Raw genomic sequence first — 24,304 nt, forward strand, 5'->3', positions numbered from 1 at the left:
AATTCAATAAGATTTAAGTATTACGTGTTTTAGTAACTCAGTTGTTAATAGACAGTTGCACAACATGAAAAAATGGCTGAATCTATTTATCAGTAATTACAAATAAACAACACAGTTTTATCTGATGAAACATGTATACAAACATAACAATATACAGATTAGATACATCATTGCATGATCTTACATAGGAATAACTTTACTAAGGCCGTGTTCACATTGACCTACACTCGGTATTGTATCAGTGTAATTCACACATAACTAAACACAATTACGTTCCCATTGATAAAACTCAATGTTTGCATGTAGTTTAAATCATGTTTCGTCTACATGCAGTCGATAGTCAATGTAGGGGCCTTGACGTGTGGGTTAAGTATCATACACAACAATAGGTATTTAGAACATGAATTTTACCGTGGAAGAAACGTTTTGGAATAAAATTGATATTCAACAGTAATAATGTATTAATAAAGTTCTTAACAGACATATTTGTCTAAACTTGATACATTTATTTGTTATAAAAGATAAACTGTAAGAAGCTTGATTAAACCCTGATCAAGAATCAAAGCATCATCATTGCCGAAATCATGATTCATTTGAAATGGTCTACCCGAATAGACTGGACGTACACAAAAATATTTGCAGCACTTAAGAAAAGTGTGCAGTAAATTGTATATTGTTTGAGTAGTATTTCAGATCCGTTAAAATACACTTAGAAATGATAATCAAAAAAAAAACATTAACCCACCACCTTTTTGCCAAATACTCCTTGGAGAAGTAATGCCTTTTGAAACAAACAGAACATATAGAAATGAAGTGATCCTTAACATTTCAATATGTTTCCGTCTATAAGTACGCTGCTACAGTCTTCGTTTTTTAATGCGTATTTGAGACATCTTTAGTATCTTTGAATTACTGCAAATCATCTAAATGGATTTCATAAAGGAGCGGTACCTTTCCAATTACTATTTATAATACCCATAAAACAAATGTAAATGTGTATTATGATGTCTGTGTTCTTGCTAGAATTGAATGGCATAGGTGCACACTTTAGATGAAAGGTAAATTAGTGAGGTTACTTGTCTGAAAAAGCAACAAACTGGATCATGGTTGTTAAGGGAAAAAATGAAATAAAACAAAAATTATGGCATCTAATTGGGGTTGCTCTTTTTCTAGAAGTTAAATGTTTATATTGCATCAAAAAGTATGTTTTTCCCTTTAAAAATCAAAATAGCATAGTACAGGGCTGTATGAACAAAGGTGTGGATAGGAATGCCAGACAGGACCTGTCCCCTCTATTTTGGGCTATTTACGACACTTACCGGGTATACTTATAAAGAATAGACTATTTTCATATTTATGACTTGATTCCGGATTATATAAATTTATTGCTAAACATTTTCTTAACACATCAAAATCATAAGAAAACAGCAATGTTTCCCTCATATTACACCTATTATGTTTGATTTTACTTATTTTGATTGCTCTTGCTTGACTGAGTACCAGGATTTCCAACCACAGAAAAGGTAATCTGTTGAAAAATTATATTATTTAGAATCAAGTCAGGAATATGAAAATATTCTATTAAATAATCACTGTGGTATAAGATTTCCATTTTCTATTGGATTGTACAGAATTGTTGTTGTGATTAATTTAAAGATTAGAAGTGGTTGCAAATGAGGCGACTTTCTATCTGGTTTGATACGATAGAAGTTGTTTTCTCTAATTCTTACTTGATTTATCCCTTTCATGACCTGATTTTCTTTTTTTAATCAATGTGTGGTTTATTTGATTTCAGTTTTCATTGGTCAAATTTTATTGCTTTCCTCTGAAATTCCTATCAACCTTTACCTCAAGAAAAAGGCAACCATCCTTGATGGTGTCACTAAGAAGAAACACATCTATTTGCAGGTTGTTCAAAAAGAAAGATTAAGATTGTCCGCATATCGTCTAAAAATTTATTAGATTAACAGACTAAGTACCTTGCCTGTCGGATAGAATGTACACTTTACACCACATATAGTTGATCTATTGAATATCTGAGAAATGGACCTCAACATGTAACTTAAATCTTAACCAAATGTAACTGTCATGATTAAATGATGTACCAACTATCAAATCAAAATCATTAAGCATGTCAAAGAAAGTGTGGAAAACTGATTATTTGAATGAATTTTTGAAGTCCAAACACCATAAATCTGCACAAAATCATCAGACTGGAACAAAATTACATTTGATTTGTAAATTGTAATGAAAAACAATATTCTAACTATTGAATTATTTAGTAACATCTTCAAGCATGACAAGAAAATGTGCAGAAAACTGAATATTGGAGTGAATTTGCCAAGTCCAAGGACTATAACTCTGCACAAAATATCAAACCAGAACAAAATTCAGAGTTGATCTGTAACTTGTCCATATAAATCATGTTAGTAAATATCAAAACCATATCTTCAAGCACAAAGAAAAATAGTGTGAAAAACAGATTTGCCTGACTGACCTGATGGACAAACATTCAGAGTGCAAACCTAAAGTCCTCTTTGACTTCGTTGGTAGGTGACTTAAAAAAAGATGTGGGATATACATACCAATGAGGCAGCAACCCATCAACGACTATATTTAAGTGTAACCTTCCTGTGGGCTTCATATACCACATGCTTCAATAATAATAAACCTCCAAAAAGCATGTTATTGGTAACTATGACAACACATTTCTGTTAGATTGTTTTATTGAACCTAGCATATAATGGAATGGCAGTGTACAAATGATAAAACATAACAAAAACATTGCAAATACAATAAAATAAGGATTCAAGATTCATGATTTATGAGTAAAACGACCATACATAATTATTTAATAGATTCTGTATTATTTTAATTTCAAGGCAATTTTCTGATATCTTGATTTAAGTGATAAAATGTTAACCTAATACAAAATTTTAAGGTCAGCTAAAGGAAAATTCTGAAAAGTATTAAACACTTTTACATCTCTAACTTTTTCTGATTTTTTTCAATAATTTTAAGAAAAAAACTGTGATTTTAAAATGAAAATCATCAAAAACTATTTTATGTAAATTAACAGAATATGAGAGAAACAACATGTTGAACATAACAACCATAATAATCAGCACATGTAATATATAAGGGCTATTCCATTAAAACAGATGTGGGATGGTAGGACAGGACATTTTTTTTGGATAATGGTACACATCTTCTGATTGGCTGACAATGTGCTGTCTATCAGCTCATAGACGTACTTTTGTACTGTGACTGTGGTTATTCATGTTTTTTAGAATTAAATTATAAATAATGACCGTTACATTTTTTCTGCCTATTAAATAACGATATTTTGATCTCCATAGACAGAGAAAGTATTACAGTCATTCCTTAAGTATAGTTATTTCCTTACTATCCTCCCACATCTTTCTTAATGGCATTGCCCAAATGAAAATGATGATTTAAAACTTATGTATACTATCATATAAATGTTTAAGGTGGTACCAAACACCTTGAGTAAAATTAATTTGGCCCGTTTAATTTTCAAAAAATTTGGACAAAATATATACTTTGACCCTTTGACGAAAAAATAAAAATTTACAAAACCTTGAAGCGCACTTTCTTTGAAATATTTCGTTTGATATATAATAGCAGTTTGACAAACACTAATTTTGATCATTGAGAAGCTTAATATTTCCATAACAATACAATGGATTAAAACGTTTAGCTGACTTTACCGAGTTATCTCCCTGTAGTGTTAGGTACCAACTTAAATACTAAATTTTTCACTAAGAAGTGCAATACACAAATTATATCATCTACTACAGCACTTATTACCCTGATTCACTTAATTGTAATTTATCAACAGACAATTTAACAATTCCTCGTGGATAGTTGTCCAATTTGCAATTATACCACATCTCCTTATGTCTATAGAACAAAACTAATCATGAAAGGCTTCAGTTATAAATTCAAAAACAAATACTGAGGGGTAGGGGTGGGGGAAATATTTCTACAAAATTTGAAAGCTATATTCTTTAAAACTGTTTAAAAGCACTCCTACAATACATTAAAAATATATTGGAAACTTAAAATAACTCATATAAAGGCTTAAATGAAGAAAACAACTTTTGCCAGACTGACAATATGGCACTCACATGATATTATAAACATTTAGTAAAAAAAGGATCTTTAGCAGACAAAGCACTGGTATGCATAATAAAATCTTTACAAAATAACAAAGAACAATATGGAACCATATAGATCTAAATAGCAATAACAATAACAGAATAGTAACCGCCAATATAACTTACACAATTATTACCTCCAATATATAAATCACAATATAAATAACATCCATGTTAAGAAGAAAAAGCAGGAACAACTTGAAGAGCATTAGCATGAGTCTTTATCAAAAATTTACTCATTCGCCAAATATATTTACAATAAATACCCTAAAAATATAAATATAGATTCTTACATTGATACCAGTGGATTATCGGATTTATCCAATAGAGATAGTTAAATTATCAATTTTAAAGTCCGAGCCGCCTCTCGATTGGATAAATCCGATAATCCACGAGTAACTATGTAAGAATCTGTTTCTCTAATGATTAAAAAGACATTTTCTTTTTTAGTTAACCGAAAATCCCCTTCGAGTGCCTTTCACATTGCACGAGGTTGTCAATTTCATTAACACCTGTTATCATATTTTGATTCATTCAGTTACCTAAAAAGGTCATGACCCTCAAAATCATCCAATGATCTTTTGAGATCACCAGCAACCACATGTTGATTAATTTTTTTTATATGGGTTCGGAAAGCGATAAATTTCCATAGAGTTTGAGAAGTATTTTTATCACTCACATGGTATTTAAGGGCTGCTTCATACATAATAGCCACAAATGGAAGGCGCTTCAAATCTATCTATATGTTTTTAATTGATACAGTGGAAGAGTATAAGTAATTTTTAACAGATGGTTACCCCATTTCAAAGTGACTTCCCTTGATACAATGTATATTTTATGGAAAAATTGTAAACATAAAAATAAAATTACTTTTAACTAACTATTCTGTAAACTTTGATAAAAATAAGGCCTGGTGATTTGTTATGTGTAAAGTTCTAAAAACTGAATTCCTCCGTCAGATGAAAGTCTATTCAAACAAACCTGTACCCAACCCAACCAGATTCATTTAAATTTATTTATCCAGTTAAACCATTCAAAACTAACATTTTTCACAACATGATTTGCCATCTGTTAACAATTTATCACACTCCAAATACAACCATTGGATTCCTATAAAAGAGGGACGAAAGATACCAAAGGGACAGTCAAACTCATAAATCGAAAACAAACTGACAACGCCATGGCTAAAAATGAAAAAGACAAACAGAAAAACAATAGTACACATGACACAACATAGAAAACTAAAGCATAAACAACACAAACCCCACCTTAAACTAGGGGTGATCTCAGGTGCTCCAGAAGGGTAAGCAGATCCTGCTCCACATGCGGCACCCGTCGTGTTGCTTATGTGATTCCAAATCCGGTAAATAGTCTTATTCGGTAGGTCAAATTCATTAAAGGGAAGGGGATTGTACTTATGATGCAAGGAACATATCAGATATCATTTGTGAAAGATATAAATGATGAAAGTCTTTTCATGAAAACGGATAAATACAAATAAACTGTGTGCTCAAAAAATCATCCCTTTCTTAAATTAGATAATTAGTCGATCAACCATTCCGATAAACATGTACAATGGCAATAAAAAAGGTTTTACATAAAAATAATGACAAAGATTACATCATATCAATTGGACCAATGGTTTCACAGAAGATTTTTTTTTTAATTTAAAAAAAACCAGTAAATGTCAAATAATGGCAAGTATTACAGCTAAAATTACATATTTCTTTATAAAAAAGAAAAAAATGCCATATTAATGTTTTTAAACCTTTTAGTGCTAAAAACCAGAAATATGTGTGAGAAAAATGTTTGGTGAAAATTGCATATAACAGAGGTAAAAGGCACATAGAAAGCAAGCAATATATACAATGTTTGTAAACACTAGCAAATTTCAAGGGATCTGAAACTGAAAAATAGCAGTATTCTGCAGATGTTTTGATAAATTAAAATAGGTTATAAGATTGTATCAATATATCTTTGAAAATAAATACAGAATAGAAACTTTCACTGTTATTTCTAAAAAAAAATAAACAAAAGGTGAAAAGTAATCAAATTTCAAAGAGAGGCTTACAGCGGTAGGATGTTATTAACCAGAAAATATGAACAAGTTGCATAACATAGACAGCTTTTGAGAAAAACACCCAGCTATACACTTATAATGTACAAATACATTCATATGACATTAAAACACAGAAGCCAAATAATTTAAACATAAAAGCCCTATAAATAATAAAATAAGATCTAGAGAAACATATAATCTCTTCACATGTATTTTTATAAAAAAGAAAAGAAATACCATAAGAATATCTTCTCATAATTACAACTTACTCAAACACTATATATCACTTTAAAATCATCATTTCATTCTAAAAAATTTAAGGGTTCCTCGGAACCCAGTGTCTAGCCTACTTTTGCTGTTAGTCCCAAAAAAAATCTAGGAAAAGATTATTAAAAATATCCTCTAGATACTATCTTTTGATTAAAAGAAGCTGCTGTCCAAGTTTGGTAAAAATCCAAGATGGTTAATGAAACTTATACATGTTTTAAAAACTTCAACTGCAGACTGTCTTTGTTTTAAAAAAGACTGCATGTAATGGCAACTAGGTGCATTTATAAGTAAAATACAGAAAAATAGAAAATAATTTTTTACAAATTTCTTTCTAGATACTAGCTCTTGACCATAAATAAGCATCTGTCCAAGTTTGGTTCAAATCCAGGAAGTTTAAGAAATTTCTTAAAATTTGAAAAACATTAAACCACAGAGTGAATATTTGTGGAAACCGCCGCTGCCGTTGACGGGATGTAGGATAGCCATGTCTCATTATTGCAACAAAAGACATAGGCTTGACAAAAATGAAGATTACAGATAACTATATTTCACTTTCTTGTCAAAATCCATTTTGTTTCATAACATGTGTTATATATCTGCTAATTCAGATATGTGTGTAGCATTTATTATTTTGATTGCTGGCCAATCAACACAAATGACAGATAAAATTGTTGTGATTTTAGGAAATACTGAACACACATAATACTAAAAGTTTAATTTGTGTGTCAGTGTGAAATTTACCCATAGCTAGTCTTGCATTAATTTAGAACTTAATATGGGGATGAAGTCCCTAATAACGGTAGACAAATCAATAAAAAAAATCTAAAATTTCGGGAAAATTTCCCGAATTTTTCATTCTACTAATGAACTCAAAATCATTAACTTTTTTTTCAGATCTACTTCCGTTTCTGATCTTGTTTGCATGAGACTTTGAATAAAATCTATATTTATCAACATATAAACAAACATAGGAAGGAATTCAACACCCAATCATTTTTAATAATTGTTTGAAATGAAAAAAAACGTTACCTGGATACCAGCGTTTCTTTGTTTACATTGAAAATAACGTCACAACTAAATCCCTAACAACAGAACCGATATCGGAAACATTATGATATTTCCATTTCTTTTATCAACATGATTGAATTTTTAAAAAAAAAGACAGACTTCGTCCCCATTCACAGGTAATGCCTGCCTCATATTATTTTGTACAGTAATCTATCTAATTCTGACAACTATATGGTGACCTTGAGATGTCTTTCTTATTGTGTTGTATTGTCAAATTGCTGCCTTATTGAAACATAAACAATGCCTGGTTTCATTTATACTGAGCATATAAAAATGATACATATAAATAACACTGATCAGAGGGTCTGAATAGGGTGCTAAAATACAAAACAAAGGAGAAAAATGGCCTAAGTAACAAACAATGAAGACCCCAGTTTCGACCCTGATGTACAGCATTAAATAATTACAAAATAATAAACAAACAGTCCAATACATTATCAACTGTTACCCTGACAACAGTTCAACATGGATTTCTACAAAAAATCATGAGACAACTTTTAAATAAATGCTACAAATCGTTCTACTGTAAATTCAGAAATTATTGCGAGGTTTTTATTATTGCAAATAATGCGACTAAGTTGTAAATGTAATAGTTAAAACTCACATTTTGTAATATTTTAACTGAATTAAGCATGGCTTTTCTCAAAATCATAAAAATTCAAATCGCATTCAATTGTCAATGACAAAATCGTAATAATAAATGCACGCAATAATTTCTGAATTTACAGTATATACCAAAATTACATTAAGTGATCACAAATTGTTCTATTTACCAAAATTACATTGATGTTTTATGTGAATATTTAAAACATTTAAATATCAGTCAAAAATATATTACTGTAATTAATGAAGTACAGATTTCATTTTAAATGATATCTGGGATGATAGCATGTGCGCACATATTAATTTCAACAAACTGTCAAGAAAAGACATGATATTTGGTGGTCAGTTTGCATATTATAAACTTCTAATCAGTAACTTAAGAAATGGCACCGGTCAATTAATGGCACTAATAACTGTTCAGACAGGGGACAGTTTGCTACATGTTCACATATTTCCAGGTCTTGTTGGAAGTTACACTTTAGTTCTTAATTTCATCTGTCTTTCATTTCTTTAGTTCTTAATTCCATCTGTCTTTCATTTTTTTAGTTCTTAATTTCATTTGTCTTTCATTTGTTTAGTTGTATTTCCAGTTTTTAAGTTGATTCTGTAATTCTTCACAACCAATCCTGTTCCTTACATCAAACTACAAAGTTAATAAACAATCATACTCCATTGTATATTACTCAGGGGGAATGTTGTATATTAGTTACTTAAAAAGTTGAGAATCATGTTGAGGGTTTGTATGTTTTCTTTATGTCATTGTTTGTGTAATATAGTGTGCTTTTCATTATATTTCATCATTTAAGTGCATCATAAGCCTATTTGGCTGGATGATATTTTAAAACATGTATTTATGTGTATATTCAGGTTGCACTATAATAACTATTTCTTCTTCTTCTTCTATATTGTGCTCTCTATTATATACGAACGATACAGTGACCTATATCTGTTAATTTTTGTGTCATTTGGTCACTTGTGGAGAGTTGTCATATTGGCAATCATATCATATATTCTCATTTTATATTGCTTTATAGAACCTTGCTATTTATGATAATCTTTGTACTTTTTACATAATTTGTAACTTGTTTAAGTTCCTGTTTTACTAAATGTTAGTATAAACCGACTCTAAAACTTCAATTTCTATATTCTACCTTCAGTAGATAAACATGATAATGAAATGTGTATTGACCAAAACAAAATGCAAGGTACACAGTTTTCTGTTATGGTGCAATAGCTTTAATAGATAACAAGATACTATAATACTGGACCTACTGAGAGCATATCACTTGAAAGCTCGATTTTATCAGATAGTTTCAAAATAAATATAAACCTGAATGAGTAAACCATCACCTTCTGGCCATGTATGCTGTGATTGTCTTAAAACATCATAAATCAGAACTAAATATAACCAATCTAACAACTATGAATAAAGGCTTACCTCAAAACATCTAGTTAATACAGAATGGAAAATACAACTATAGATAAAGGCTTACCTCAAAACATCTAGTTAATACAGAATGGAAAATACAACTATAGATAAAGGCTTACCTCAAAACATCTAGTTAATACAGAATGGAAAATACAACTATAGATAAAGGCTTACCTCAAAACATCTAGTTAATACAGAATGGAAAATACAACTATAGATAAAGGCTTACCTCAAAACATCTAGTTAATACAGAATGGAAAATTCCTGGCATTATGTGTTTATGAATGTACTGTTGTGGACTAATATCTTTAGTTTTTATCTGCAAATGTTAAAGTTACAATGATGAGATTAATGAGCCGATAGATATAACTATGGTATTAGTACCTTAGTAAGACACACCTCTAAAGTAGATAGTTATATCATTTTAACATTGTATCACAATAAATGTTATATTGCACATGTATTGTGAAAACACCAATCTGCTGAATTTTCAAGATTACAAAATTATCTATTTTTTCATTTTACTGTTTGCAAATTTCTTAATATCTACATGTTTTTTCGTCTCCTTTGATTCACTTCTGTCTGACATTTAATGTCATTGGCCAATATCAACAGGATCCAAACTTTAATTATATTTTCCTCTTCTAGTGACAATAATTATAGTGAAAGTAATTCCATTCTATTAATGTATATAGATATAGGAACATGTGGTGTGAGTTCTAATGAGACAACTCTCCATCCAAATAACAATTTATAAAAGTAAACCATTATAGGTCAATGTATGGCCTTCAACACAGAGCCTTGTGTCACACCGAACAAAAAGCTATAAAGTATGTAGTATGTTTATAATTTTTTCAAGATGGATGATTTTTATTTCCTAGTCAGACTTTTAGACATTTTATTTGTCTGTGTCTCTCTTACATACTCACATCAGCATTACATACAAAGTATTTCTGATCGAAGACATTTATTAATTTCTGATGGTAGCACCAGAGGAAAACCTGACCTCTCACAGTCACACTCCATTGTTTCAATGACAATAGAGGACTAATGATTCTCAGACTTTCGACTATCTTTTGACCCTTTCCTTTATACTAAATATATCCCAACATTATTTCTAACATCCTAACCCTCCTTCTTACCCAACAATCTCTATGGTAACATATCCATGAAGTTCTCAATATACCAAAACTGTTTTTCTATCAACATTTCTAATGTCATACATTTTTTTGTACATCTAAGCCCAAACAGTTTTGTACCCTGACGTTGCTATGGTTACTTACCTTTTCTATAAGTTTAGTTTTCTGGTAATGTCTTTCATTATACCACATCTGTTTTCCTATTAACATTTCCAATGTCATACAACCTAATCCCCAACAGTCTGTCACTCCAGTTAACTTTAAGCTGTCATCTCCATTCATTATCTATTAAAAATATATAAAGATTTCATTCAGTATCTATAATAAAAAGTCAGGTTTCCTTACAAAGGTCATGTTTCGTCACTCCAGCTTCCTCCAATAACAAAAACTCGTCACCACAAAGAAATGCACAACAGCGTTGAAAATACCGTTAATCAACTAAACTTTTCAGACTTCTATCAATTAAATCAATCAATATGTATACCCATTTTGTTTCATGTCTGCTGATATTTAAGTTGTATCTAACCTTCAATTTCAGGGGTGTTAATTAAAATACTAACTTCAATGGCATATTTTTGAAGATCATACATCGTAATGTTCTAACATGTAAGCCGTGGTGTAGTGGCATGGTTACTGCATCGGACTACTTACAAATGTTCCTGGGTTTATCCCCGGTCAGGAGAGAAAATTTCAGGGACTGAATTTTTGGCTCTCCCTTGACATCATTTGCGAGTATGGTCTTGAGGAAACGATGATAGTCCATGCAGAAAGAGACAATAAATTGCTGACCAGTGTTGAGAGAGAGACATATCTCTTGCATGTAAAGCACACACTTCTGGATTTCGAAAAAGAGCAGACTAATGCAGCTATATGGCAGCACTTGCACCCACAAAGCGGAAAGGATTTAATAAAGTTGCAATAACTTGTTTCCCAAATCCACTATAAATATGTTTGAACTAACTATGTTATTTCATTATTCATTTTTTACCTCACGAAAATACGCTTAAATAAACATGCTATTTCTTCAATGTTTTATGCTGATGAAACAAAACAATAATATAGACAAACCTCTGGGGGTGTAAGACATGGGGGCAAAGACTGCTTGATATATCCAACATCAAAGTCTGATTTACTGGGTACAGAGAGAGACAAGTAATAAAACAATAATATAGACTAACCTCTGGGGGTGTCAGACATGGGGGCAAAGACTGCTTGATATAACCAACATCAAAGTCTGTATTACTGGGTACAGAGAGAGACAAGTTTGATATCAGGATATGCTTTCTGATGGGGTCAAGGAACAACATATTGGAAGCTGAAATAAAAAAAGGTTTTAGAAATACAAAAGTCATCATGTATTAAACAAAGTTTGAAAAGCATTGGTATAACTGTTCTCCACTAATTTTACACACAACAGGAGCCCTAAGTGGAGCAGGATCAGCTCACCCTTCCAGTGCACTTTCAATCACCCCAATTTTTGTTTGGTTTCTTGTTACTCAGTGATTAATTTTTATGTTGTGTTTTGTGTATTGTTGTTTGTCTTCTTCCATTTTTCTCTTTTGCATGGTGTTTTTTGACTGATGAGTATGAATGTCCCTTTGGTGTCTTTTTCCATGGTGTTTTTTGACTGATGAGTATGAATGTCCCTTTGGTGTCTTTTTCCATGGTGTTTTTTGAGTGATGAGTATGAATGTCCCTTTGGTGTCTTTTTCCATGCTGTTTTTTGACTGATGAGTATGAATGTCCCTTTGGTGTCTTTTTCCATGGTGTTTTTTGACTGATGAGTATGAATGTCCCTTTGGTGTCTTTTTCCATGGTGTTTTTTGACTGATGAGTATGAATGTCCCTTTGGTGTCTTTTGCCTCTCATGAAGATAAATAACAGCTTCTAGTATTTGTAAACGGTACTATAACAGTCACTGCTACCTACATATAACTTACTAGTCCAATACAAATAGTTAATTCCACATTTATCATGTAGATAAATAACAGCATCTAGCATGTGTAGAAGGTATTCTTGTACAATAACAGTCACTGCGACCTACATATAACTTACTAGTCCAATATAAATAGATAATTCCACATTTATCATGTAGATAAATAACAGCATCTAGCATTTGTAGAAGGTATTCTTGTACAATAACAGTCACTGCGACCTACATATAACTTACTAGTCCAATATAAATATATAATTCCTCATTTATCATGTAGATAAATAACAGCATCTAGCATTTGTAAAAGGTATTCTTGTACTATAACAGTCACTGCGACCTACATATAACTTACTAGTCCAATATAAATAGATAATTCCACATTTATCATGTAGATAAATTACAGCATCTAGTATTTGTAGAAGGTACAATTACAGGGTTTAATAACATTCTACTCTGCAGTAAATCTTCTAATGTGCCTCCTGTAATAGAAACACAGTTTAAGTTACCATCAAGACTTGCTTTACTTAATCATCTCTTACCTTAATTACAAACATTTGTTAACATTTTTTTTTAGTGTAATGTTTAACTTTATCAGCAATTTGTCCAATTTTACTTTGATTTTTCAAAATGCTTAATATTTGTTAAGATTATGAACAGGAATTGATACTCAACAATATTAGGCAATAACATATGTTCATGTCCATCCGCAATAATTAATTATACACATTCATACAACTGTGTATATACAATTATCACATCATTTTGGATGAGTAAAATATTTTTTTAATTGCTTGATATTTTATTTCATAATCTCTCAACACCCACCCCCCTCTTAAAAAAAATCAACCTTTTTCAAGACAAATTTCTGATGGAATAATTGCATTTTATTTTTGATACTGACTTCATCAGCTTGTATATCAGCCTACTCTAAAGGGCTCGCTTGATATTTTCTTGCTGATAATGCTATCATTCTATATGTATCAACAACTTGTTTCCATTTGTTTGAAATTATCCAATTATCAATGAACTTCCTCACGCCTTTAATGATGACCCAAATATAATTATGTTAAAACACAATCAAATTTTGAACGAAAATTGGAGAATTGAACATGAAAAAATACTTAGTTCTAAAGAATGTGGTCGATATATTGCCAAACTAAAACTTAATGTATATATGTCCTTCCTAACTGTACACTGAATGTGACAATATGTTGCCTACCTCTAAAGAATGTGGTACAGATATGAATTTCCTCTATATCATTGTAGACAGCTGCCCACATATGATCTACAATGTGTTTATGTTGTCTGTTGAACAATTTCTTATATACTGTATTGTCAATGTCAAAATCATAGTTCTGGAATTTTACCTACAAAATATGTTCAATTTTTTTATGTTTTGATTATCATTTTATGAAAATCATTCTACCTGTTGATTGAAAAGACTGTAAAATTTTATCTGTTAGTTGAGGGGGGATAGGACCTTTATCGGGACTTCGGGATCGGGTGTTATTAAGCTTGAGATTTTGGGATTGACACTTTCCAGATCTGGGGATTCTTTTTCGAATTTCGGGAACTCTGGATTCCGTATTTTTAAGCCCAGGATTTTAGTATTTCATGTTTTTAAGCCTGGGATTTCAGGATCAGGACCCTTCCTATCCCCCCTCTAAGTTTGGGCAGAGGAATAACAAACTATAGTATGAACAGAAAATTTTTAAAAATCAATCTATATTATATGGCAAATACATGTGAGGTTGTATTAGCTGCATGCTTGTTATTTTCTAGCTAAAATATCCATTTTTATGAACAATTTTAATTCAGATCATTTTATTTAATAACCTTTTTAATAACTGTTAAATCATCCATCATGTACACGTTGCCAAAGTCACCAAAGGTTGTCATGGTTTCACCATATTTAGCATGATCTCTTCTGTAGTGTTCATCTAACTGTAAAATCAAAGAAAGAAAAGTTACAAGTTGGTTTTTATTAGGGAAAGATTCTTTAATATATTATTTAGTAGGTATATAGGGCCTTAGAAGCCAGCGAGCTAAGTAGTCAAACTACTTTATCACTAGCCTGTCAATCCTGAGGTTGTAAGGTGGAACCTAACAAGAGGCAGGTGAACTCCACTCCAATCTTAATTGATTAGGATTGCCAGTCAAACTGAAGTTCAGTGGTTCAAAACACCAATCAATCAATACTAGGTTTGTTCATTGTTGAAGGAAGTATGAGACTTATTGCTGCTGTTATCAGCATCATCATCATAGGTTTCTAATATATTCCAATTCCATAGATTTTAGTCATTCCAGATTTTTTGCCCTGATAATAAGATTGGTAATATGTGTAGTTCTTATCACAATTAATGAAAAATGTGTTGATGGGACACAGATGATGCACTAGCTTGCATATCATATAAAGTTATAAAAGGACATAACTGAAGAATATTAAAAATTACTCTATCCAAAAGGAGTAAGTTCGGTAAGGGCCAAATGGCCCTGATTATAAAATTGAATGATATAAGATAAAATATGTTTTAATTTGTCTTAAAGACATGGGAGAAAGTAAAATAGAACTATTTGTGTCAATATTTTATTCTTAAGCGTTGATTTCTACATCCAAAACAGGTAATTTTACAAAATTGGCTGAATTTCAAGGAAATAAATTACTTTCTGCGTAGCGTAGATCCCCGAAGTAGTGTTTGTTCGTCTTTCAAATGAAGTTGAATTATTTGATTTATCGATGAAAATTCAGTACATTTTTATTCAAGCTGTATGCTATTAAAATAGAAGAGCTCAAAATTCCAAAAGCATCTTTCTATTATTAGTTTTCAAACACCAGTACTACATTATCTAGAAGTAGGACACATTTCCTAAAGTAAGTTAGTCTGTCTCTTTTCAGGTTAGGCCGATGCCTTAAGAAAGTTTATTGCTATAGCAAGCTATAGCAAACTTTCCAAAAACCAGGAAATATAGAGCACAGGGTTTGACAAACTAAATATTCAAGTTAAACATGCATAATGTCATTTCAAACATTGTGTTCAAAGATCTTTTTTGTCAACGTATGTGCTCCATTTTACTTGTCCAATAATCAATGCAAAAATTTTCATTGATTTTTTTGTGGAAAATAAAATTGAGTACTGTTTGTGACGTCATCAGTAAAAAGCAGGAACGTAAATTTTCAACAAAAAGGCTTAATTCCTATCTAGTCTATGTATTAGCTATGATTCATTGTGATATTGGTCAATAAATCCTGAATTGAAAATTTAAGGTTAAAAAAAAACTCATCATAGATACCAGGACTAAATTTTGTATATACGCCAGACGCATGTTTCATCTACATAAGACTCATCAGTGATGCTCAGAGGGCCATTTTAGGGCCTTATCGAACCTACTTGATTTGTCTTTTGTGTTAATAAGCATTGTACATAAGTTTCATAAATTTGGTTGAAGCAAACTAAAGTAAGAGAATGAAAACCTTGGGAAGGTACACTACAGACAGACAGAAGGGTCAAAATCTTAATACCTGATAATAATACTCCGGAACTGATTTAGAGAAATAATTTCACCTTTCACTGATAAGCGTGGAGATAACGGTATTGCTCTCCACTTTTTGTTTTTTCGTTAAAAAAAAGGGGAAAAAAATAAATTACATTCTATTTTTATCAGAATCGATACACATATATTGTAATATTTGTTTATACATACCTGTGAATTGCTTATATTAATCATAAATCATTATTAAAACTGGTAATTCCAAACCAGGAAGAGATATCAATACAATAATAGAAAATCGATAATGACAAGTGTGAATTATTTCCGGAAACTTTTTCTTTCTAAACAAACTAGATATACATATTGATAAATTAGAATTTCATATATACTTATTTATTTTACGGTTGAAAATGAAATTTATATACTATAATCTAGATAAATTGTACTTTATTATTGTTACACAGAGAGAAATAATATTGAAATGTAGGTACCCTTCACTAGAAGGCTGGACTAGTGGAGTCAATTGTTAACAGCAAGCAATAATTGTTGAATAAAAAAAAAAAAAAAAAAGATAATAATACTCAGTACAAAAATTGTATAGGGTATAATGATATCTGTTGGGCAAGATATATCTTACCTTGTAGAACTTATGAGGTTTAAGATTTGGAGGAAATACAGTAGCTGACATTACTGGGGTATCATAATATCTCTTCAGAGCTCTGTATACAAACTCTCCTCTTGGCTGGTCAGAAAACCTTCAAAGAAAATATATTGCAATCATGTTGCTCTAACATGATCAAATCTGTCTTTACAACCTGGTGTCTCATTTGACATATCTGTACAACCTGGTGTCTCATTTGACAAATCTGTCTTTACAACCTGGTGTCTCATTTGACAAATCTGTCTTTACAACCTGGTGTCTCATTTGACATATCTGTCTTTACAACCTGATGTCTCATTTGACATATCTGTGACCTTTAACACTTTCAAAACTGTTTTATTTGCTAAGAAAGGCCATAAAATTTTACTTTCTGTGGATTCATTATCATTCCTTGGGTGCTAATTTTGAGAATTGTATTTTTCTGGTGTAGAAAAAACAATTTTAAATGCCATTATTCTCTATTCTTTGAGCCTTTTGGTCATTATCCTCTATTCTGTTAACCCCACCCAAGGGGGCTCTTTTAACAAATAATCTCTCAACCAAAATTGATGGTAAATTGTACTGAAATGTTTATGACTGATGCTATATTGTAACTGAAGTGTTAATTTCTATGTCATTTGGTCTCTTGCAGAGAGTTGTCTCTTTGGCAGTCATACAACATCTTCTATTTTTAATTAAATTGGATATTCAAATATTATGGTGTAGGACAATGTTCATTCATATTTTACAAAGGATTTTAAAATGTGTTATAATATCATATGTACATAAACTTTTAATAAAATCATCGATCTCATCCGTGTGCTCCATAAAAGGAGAGAATTACAAAAGAAGAAGATTGGCGGAAATTTTAAGGTACCATATGATGCTGTTACCGTGGATACTTACTCGGCAGACAGGAAGTAACACCATTTTACTGCACACTTGAGCTCATCACACGGTGCTGTTGAATGTTTACCCAGACTATGACATAAATCATTGACATCAGGGCAGCATCCATATGGCCATTGTCCATCCAGAGTATGATTCAGACCTATAAAACCTTCTCTTACCTGAAAAGAATAATCACATGAGACAGGTTTGCAGTTACCTGGTTTTTGTAAACACAGAGTTATTTCACGTTCTAGAAAATAGTAAAGCATGTAAAGTTTACTGAGTTTCAGATAGCAGTATATCACAATGTATATGTAACTATACTCAACACCAAATGAAGCACACAACCTCTCTTAAGGTCTTTGAAGTAAAGTATACTTTTCAAATAACTTTTTCAACCATGCAACCATGCATGTATGTTTGGCAAATGTTTGGTGTGAGCCAAGGCTTTGTGTTGTAGGCCGTACCTAGACCTATAACTGTTTACTTTTATAAATTGTTACTTGGATGGAGAATTGTCTCATTGGCACTCATAACATATTTCAAAGAGAGAAAAATATTCAATGCATGACCTAACAACACTTTAATTTGTGAATGCGCGTAGTGCACAAGTTAATTATCAGTGTTGTTTGGTCACCAGTTGAATATTCGTTCAATTTAAACTCTTTGATTAGTTATTGAAAATGAACACGGAATTCAGTGATAAGTTTGTCAATGAAAAATCTCCAATTATGGGACCGAAACTCCAGCTCCAAAAATTCAATTCTCCAGTTATGACTTAATAACTCTGTCACATGTATGTCTCTAAATCAGTAAAAGGCTTCTGTCAAAGTTTTGTAAAACTCTCTGAAGATTGAAAAAATAATTAATGTGTAACAAAGGACTAGGGGCTATAAGGGCCATTTTTGGCCCCACACCCAAATTTCATTTAATTTGTCATGTTGTAAGTCTATACCATAGACCTTCTGAAAATAATTTAATTTTGGGTCTAGCTTGTTTATTATGTTGCCTAGCAACCAATATAATGGCGGAGTTAAAGTCAGAAAACATGATTATAATACAGCTTTAATATATCTATAATTGAAATTAAACCTGTTTAGCATGTAGTGAACTTTACATTTGTATACTATTTAAATATTACATGATCAAATGCACATTTTTGCCAAATGCACTGTTATTTCTCCCTAGCAACACATCTGTGCCCATGGCAACCGCAATTTGTTTTCTATTTTACAAGATTTAGTTTTAAATATTTTGCAACAGAAACGCATTTAACATGCAAATTGTCAAAAGTAACAAACTCCAAAGTAAATGTTACGGGGAAAAGCAATATTGAAACATCAACTAACAAAACAAGACACTGGGTATTGCTGATATATACAGATTGTGCATCTAGTGCTAGTTGGGGTATCACTTATCAGCAACAAAAAGAATAATAAAAAGTCAAGAACAAATATTTAGCGCTAAGAAATCTTAAAATTAATTATCTAAAATAAATAGATAGACACATGCATTAAAAGGTGTTTTTAAATGTCAGTGTATTTCCTTTACAGTAGTTATGTTTCAGGTAGGGGTTGGAGGGGGCACTTCTGTTTACAAGGTGATAGGACGTGCCTCTGGAATAGTTCACCTTTTTAAACTTAAGATACGTGAAAAGTTAAGAAAACTAACAGATATATATGATGAGTACAATAAAGTTCCCATAACTTCTTTGACTGTCAACTTGTTTGGTGTTCTTGCTGTGTTTTGATTAACCTATTAACCATCCATTTTTTTCTCTTTTGACACTTTTAAGTATTACTCTTTTACATTAAACCAAATGAAACCAAATCAAAATGGGAAAAGGTAACTTGTTTTCCTACGCAATACATGAAAAGGTATATATTTTTTTTTAATGTAAAACAGAGTGAGGTAACAAAACAGCGACACCCCTATCAATTAAGTATGGAAGAACACCCCAATCCCACCCCCTCTAGACATATCATGCATATGTAGAGGATAGTAAGGGTTGACTTTTCGAAATTCATCATATTTGTATTATCTATTTCAGACTTCCAGATTTATAACCATATCATTCTATAGCATCACAAAACTGGTACATGCTACTATCTCAAAAGAATCTGCATTCCTAAAAAAAAAATTATATTCTTTATATATTACATTATTTGTTTTATTAATAGTTCTTGTCACTGTAACTAGTTTATCTTTCCCCTTCACTAATCTTAGTGTCGTATGGCTTGGTCTTTGATTATCATGACAATATTCATTATATTTACATCAAAATAGTTGAAAACAAGAATGTGTTTTTAGTACATGGAGGCCAAAATTTGCATTACTAACAAAGACCAGAGAATTCTAAATTGTAACAGGCGCAAATCGGCCGGCTTAAACATGTTTTTTTTTAGATCTCAAACCCCCTCTCCCTTTACCTCTAGCCAAAAATGGAAAAAATCAAACACACAACAATATGCACAGTAAAACTTGGTTTAAAAGAAGTCTGAGTCTGATGTCAGATTAAACTACCTTGACTGAAAAACTTTAACCTGAAGTGGGCGGGACACAAGGATGATCGGTCGAACAGACAAACATATGCACGGACAAACGAACACACCGACTTGAAAACATAATACCCACAAATGGGGCGTAACAACAAAACCGGGTCACATATTTAAAATTACACTTTATTTTTACACATGATTTTTAAACTATTCAAAACATAACGTTTAAAAAGGTTACAGAAATGTAGGATGCCTACAGACTTCAGGCACTTGTTTTATGCATGGGAAGGTCAAGTATCCATATACTGTAAATTCAGAAATTAATGCAAGGTTTTTATAATCATGATAATGGGGAAAATGCAACTGTGTTGTAAACGCAATAATTTAAACTCGCATTTTGAAATATTTTACATGAATTTCACAGGACTTTTCTCAAAATCGAAAAATTTAATCAATTTTAGAGAACTTGGTCTCTATGCTCATTACCAACAAAGAAACATCCAATTGGAATATAGGTAGTTTCATTTTCAAAATAAATTTCCTATTTCTTGCCAATTTAATGTAAATTTAAACAAAATAATCTTTTAAATTCGCCCCCCCCCCTTTTTTTCCTAACATTATTCATGGATCTGACCCTAATACCAGAGAGAGAAGATAGCCCCATTCAAAAACGAGATTTTGAATGGATAATTAGCAGAAACAAAAGAAATATACATATTAAAGGTATATCTAAAATTTCATAATTAACAAAAAAATGTCCTCAAAGTTGTTATTGGCATCCTTACACATGTAGTTCATTGCTTTCAGATTTTTTAAAGGAATTTAACTAGATATACTTACGGAAGTAAAATGTAATATTAGGAATACACGTTACATTTATAAACAAAAAAAATAAAGTTTCTATAGGCATATGAATGTATAAACTAAACTTTGTCAGATCAATAGGTCCAATTTGGACGGCAAATTTCAGCTTTTTATTGCTCTGCTTGACTATGTAAAACCAGACTGAATATTTTTGTTTACTGTACATGTTGAAAAAAATCTAAGTCAATTTATCAGTAAAGTACGTAAAAATGGATCCTTATTGTGTATGTGTTTATAATTTATACTTGTATTTACCATAATAAAAATATTGTTTACACTAAAAATGAAAATAAATATATTTAAAAATTTGGCTCTGGAAACTGTTTTATTGTCATAAACAAGCTACTGTCTAAATTTCCTTGAAGGTTTGACAAAACTATTGATGACTGAAAATTTTTCACCACAGAATCACAGACTGAAATTATGGTCTTAGTTTTAAAGGAGAATCATCTAATATGCCCTCCAGTAATTTTTTAACTACATACAAACCATGACTAAACTAAATTCATGATTCTATAATTATTGTAGGTAACCGGTCGATATGAATACATTAGAAAACCTGTAAAAGGTAAACAGTTAAATTCCATCTTTGATAAGTTTTTTGGATGTAGTGGATTTACTGTAATATAATCAATAATCTTCTTATCTCATATATGTTGTACGTTATTACTGAATAACAGTTTAGAAAAGAGAACTGTGTGAATTATTTTTTTCTAAATATGGCCATGTCTCGTCCACAAGGACAATGTCCTATACAATGTCAGTTGTGTGAAGGAGACCCTAAAGTAAAATGGAAGTGTCTGGACTGTGACTTATTGATGTGTAGTAAATGTAAGGATAAAGTACATTCTAAATTCAAGTCAGAAAAAGTCCATAGAATCATTGACATTAAGGAAATAGGCCAACTAGGCAAGGAAATGGGATCCACATCTGGTCAGCCAAAAGCAAGAGTAAGCAGTTCTCCAACTAATGTTAAACTAATTAACATTAAAGAATACAAGACCAAAATTGAGAACATAAATGTGTTGGCAGTATCCCTGGATGGTTCATTATGGATTGGTGATGGAAATGAGAAGAAAGGTTTCCACCTCTTCACATCATATACAGCCCTACAGAATGTTAAACTAGTAGGAGATATAGTAAAAGTCATATCCAGTTTTAATCTGTTGGTTTGGGATGTAGCTGTTACTCCTAACAATGATATCCTACTGGCTACAGGCATAACAGTGGGATCAAGACTGAAGCAGATCAAGGCGGGATCCAATAAAGTGTCTGATTCTATATACTTTGTAGAACTGTCTTATATCAAAAGTGTACATGTGACTAAAGATGGCAGAGTGATAGTAGGTGGAGATAATGTGGTTGTTGTTATGGATACAGATGGTAAACATCTGACAAGGTATGAAAAGGATGAATACAAGAAAGTTATATTTGATGGAAATATTCTGTCTATAACCAGTACCCTGAACGGTAATATGTTTGTGGCCCAGCCATATTCTAATCCAAGAGTATTTGTGTTATGTAAAGGAGCTGTCATCAATAATTATACAGGACCTCCTTCTATAAACAGGCACAATTCATTCAATCCTCTGTCTGTTATAACCACACCAATGGACAATGTTATTGTAACTGATTATAGCAGTCATACACTACATATACTGGACAACACTGGTCAACTACTGACCACCTATAATACCAAAGACATAGGTATAGAATATCCAAAATCCCTGGCCATAACAATGGAAGGACCCTTTGCAGTGTTGTATATAGGATGTTATACATGGTCATATGAAGACAGTTCTGACATTGGAAGGCTGTACAAAATGAACATTATTGGATGTTAAATAAGTTTTCTTTAAATATCTTAACATTCAACAAAAACAAAACAAGACAAGATAAAAACATTCTGATGTTGATGTTAAATGTAAACTGTATGTAACTGTAACAATAATTAGCTCATAGACATAATTTAGTCATGTGACCGTGACGCTAATAACGTTTTTTCATGATTAACTCAGGTTTAAAATAGAACTTAGAATTGAATTATATTTTAACAGTCTATTTGAAATAACATAAAAAATGATGTACACACTTTAAAATAACCCGTGTATCTATATGTTGCTTTTTTATTTTTTTTTGTTTATCATAATACAATATCAAACACCCTTCACAGTACACTCGATATAAAAAAGTAAGAGATGTGGTACAATTATCAATGAATTAACTCTCCACCAGTGACTACATGACATACAAATTAATAACTAACAGTAACCATACAGCCTTCAACAATGAGCATAAACCAAACAGGATCCCAAGCTATAAGAGGCCAAGAAATGACAAATATAAAACAATTCAAACGAGAACAGCTGGTTAAAGTAATGGAAGAATGTGTGTCTGGAACACTGTTAACTAGCTTGTAAATATGCCAGAGCATGACTGATTTTTTTCCTTTGAAACTTTGGTTTATCTTGTTTCTGTATACTTTCATTAGAGACTGCTCCATGGTTTTGAGTGCTCTCAATATTCAATAACAAACAGTAATGGGGTAACTAGAAAACAGTTAAAGAGAAGCCATCACAGCAAATTTTGTCAATTTTTACATTTATAAAGGGACATAACTTATGAATGGTAAACAATCATAATGATGATTTATGTTCTGGTTATAAGCATAGGGTACAAATTTCAGACTGTATTATGCTATGTTCTGGTTATAAGCATAGGGTACAAATTTCAGACTGTATTATGCTAAGTCAGTTAATAGAAAAGCAACAGAGACGCAAAATGGTAGGTTGCAACAGAATGTTGAAGATTGTCAATACTAAACACTTTAAAAACATCATACATATTTTCATACATTTCAAAATGACTATATATAGTTGGAGATGTATAACTTCAATAGGTGTGATCATAAACTGTGCATGGCCTTGATGGCTGGAGCTGATTACACAAATAGCATGAATAGGGTTTTTCTTTCAATAATTTTGCTAAAAATGTTTGGAAAAATGGAGAAAAAAATCCCAAACTATTCTATTAAAGGACATTGAAACAGCTATAAAACTACCATAAAAGTTACCTTTAAACAGAATTTAAAACTACAATGTACATCCCTACACCTGGATGATTTCTCTACAGTGTCTGATGTTATTCTGGGCTGTATCACTGAAAAAGAGGGAAACAAATAAAGAAACAGTGCCAGGAAACTAACACCACAAATTTATCATAGCAATGCATCTATATCAT

At 31.3% G+C, this 24,304-nt stretch overlaps 2 protein-coding genes across 2 annotated transcripts; both read right to left on the reverse strand.

Annotated features, from left to right (window-relative positions):
* Positions 1-8,430: 8,430 nt before the first annotated feature.
* Positions 8,431-12,888, reverse strand: LOC134688587 (mitogen-activated protein kinase kinase kinase 1-like). The gene is made up of 5 exons (XM_063549395.1): positions 12,805-12,888; positions 11,928-12,064; positions 10,894-11,034; positions 9,840-9,929; positions 8,431-8,824 (listed from the first exon to the last, which is right to left on the reverse strand). The coding sequence occupies exons 1-5, from the start codon at positions 12,863-12,865 to the stop codon at positions 8,756-8,758; spliced, it is 498 nt and encodes a 165-aa protein (XP_063405465.1). The 5' UTR covers positions 12,866-12,888; the 3' UTR covers positions 8,431-8,755.
* Positions 12,889-13,066: 178 nt separating this feature from the next.
* Positions 13,067-16,920, reverse strand: LOC134688193 (uncharacterized). Its single transcript, XM_063548664.1, has 4 exons — positions 16,809-16,920; positions 14,519-14,626; positions 13,902-14,049; positions 13,067-13,161 (listed from the first exon to the last, which is right to left on the reverse strand). Exons 1-4 carry the CDS (start codon positions 16,857-16,859, stop codon positions 13,067-13,069), a joined length of 402 nt encoding a protein of 133 aa, XP_063404734.1. The 5' UTR covers positions 16,860-16,920.
* Positions 16,921-24,304: the final 7,384 nt, after the last annotated feature.

Source organism: Mytilus trossulus, chromosome 10 (assembly GCF_036588685.1).
Source record: "Mytilus trossulus isolate FHL-02 chromosome 10, PNRI_Mtr1.1.1.hap1, whole genome shotgun sequence".
Lineage (NCBI taxonomy): Eukaryota > Metazoa > Mollusca > Bivalvia > Mytilida > Mytilidae > Mytilus > Mytilus trossulus.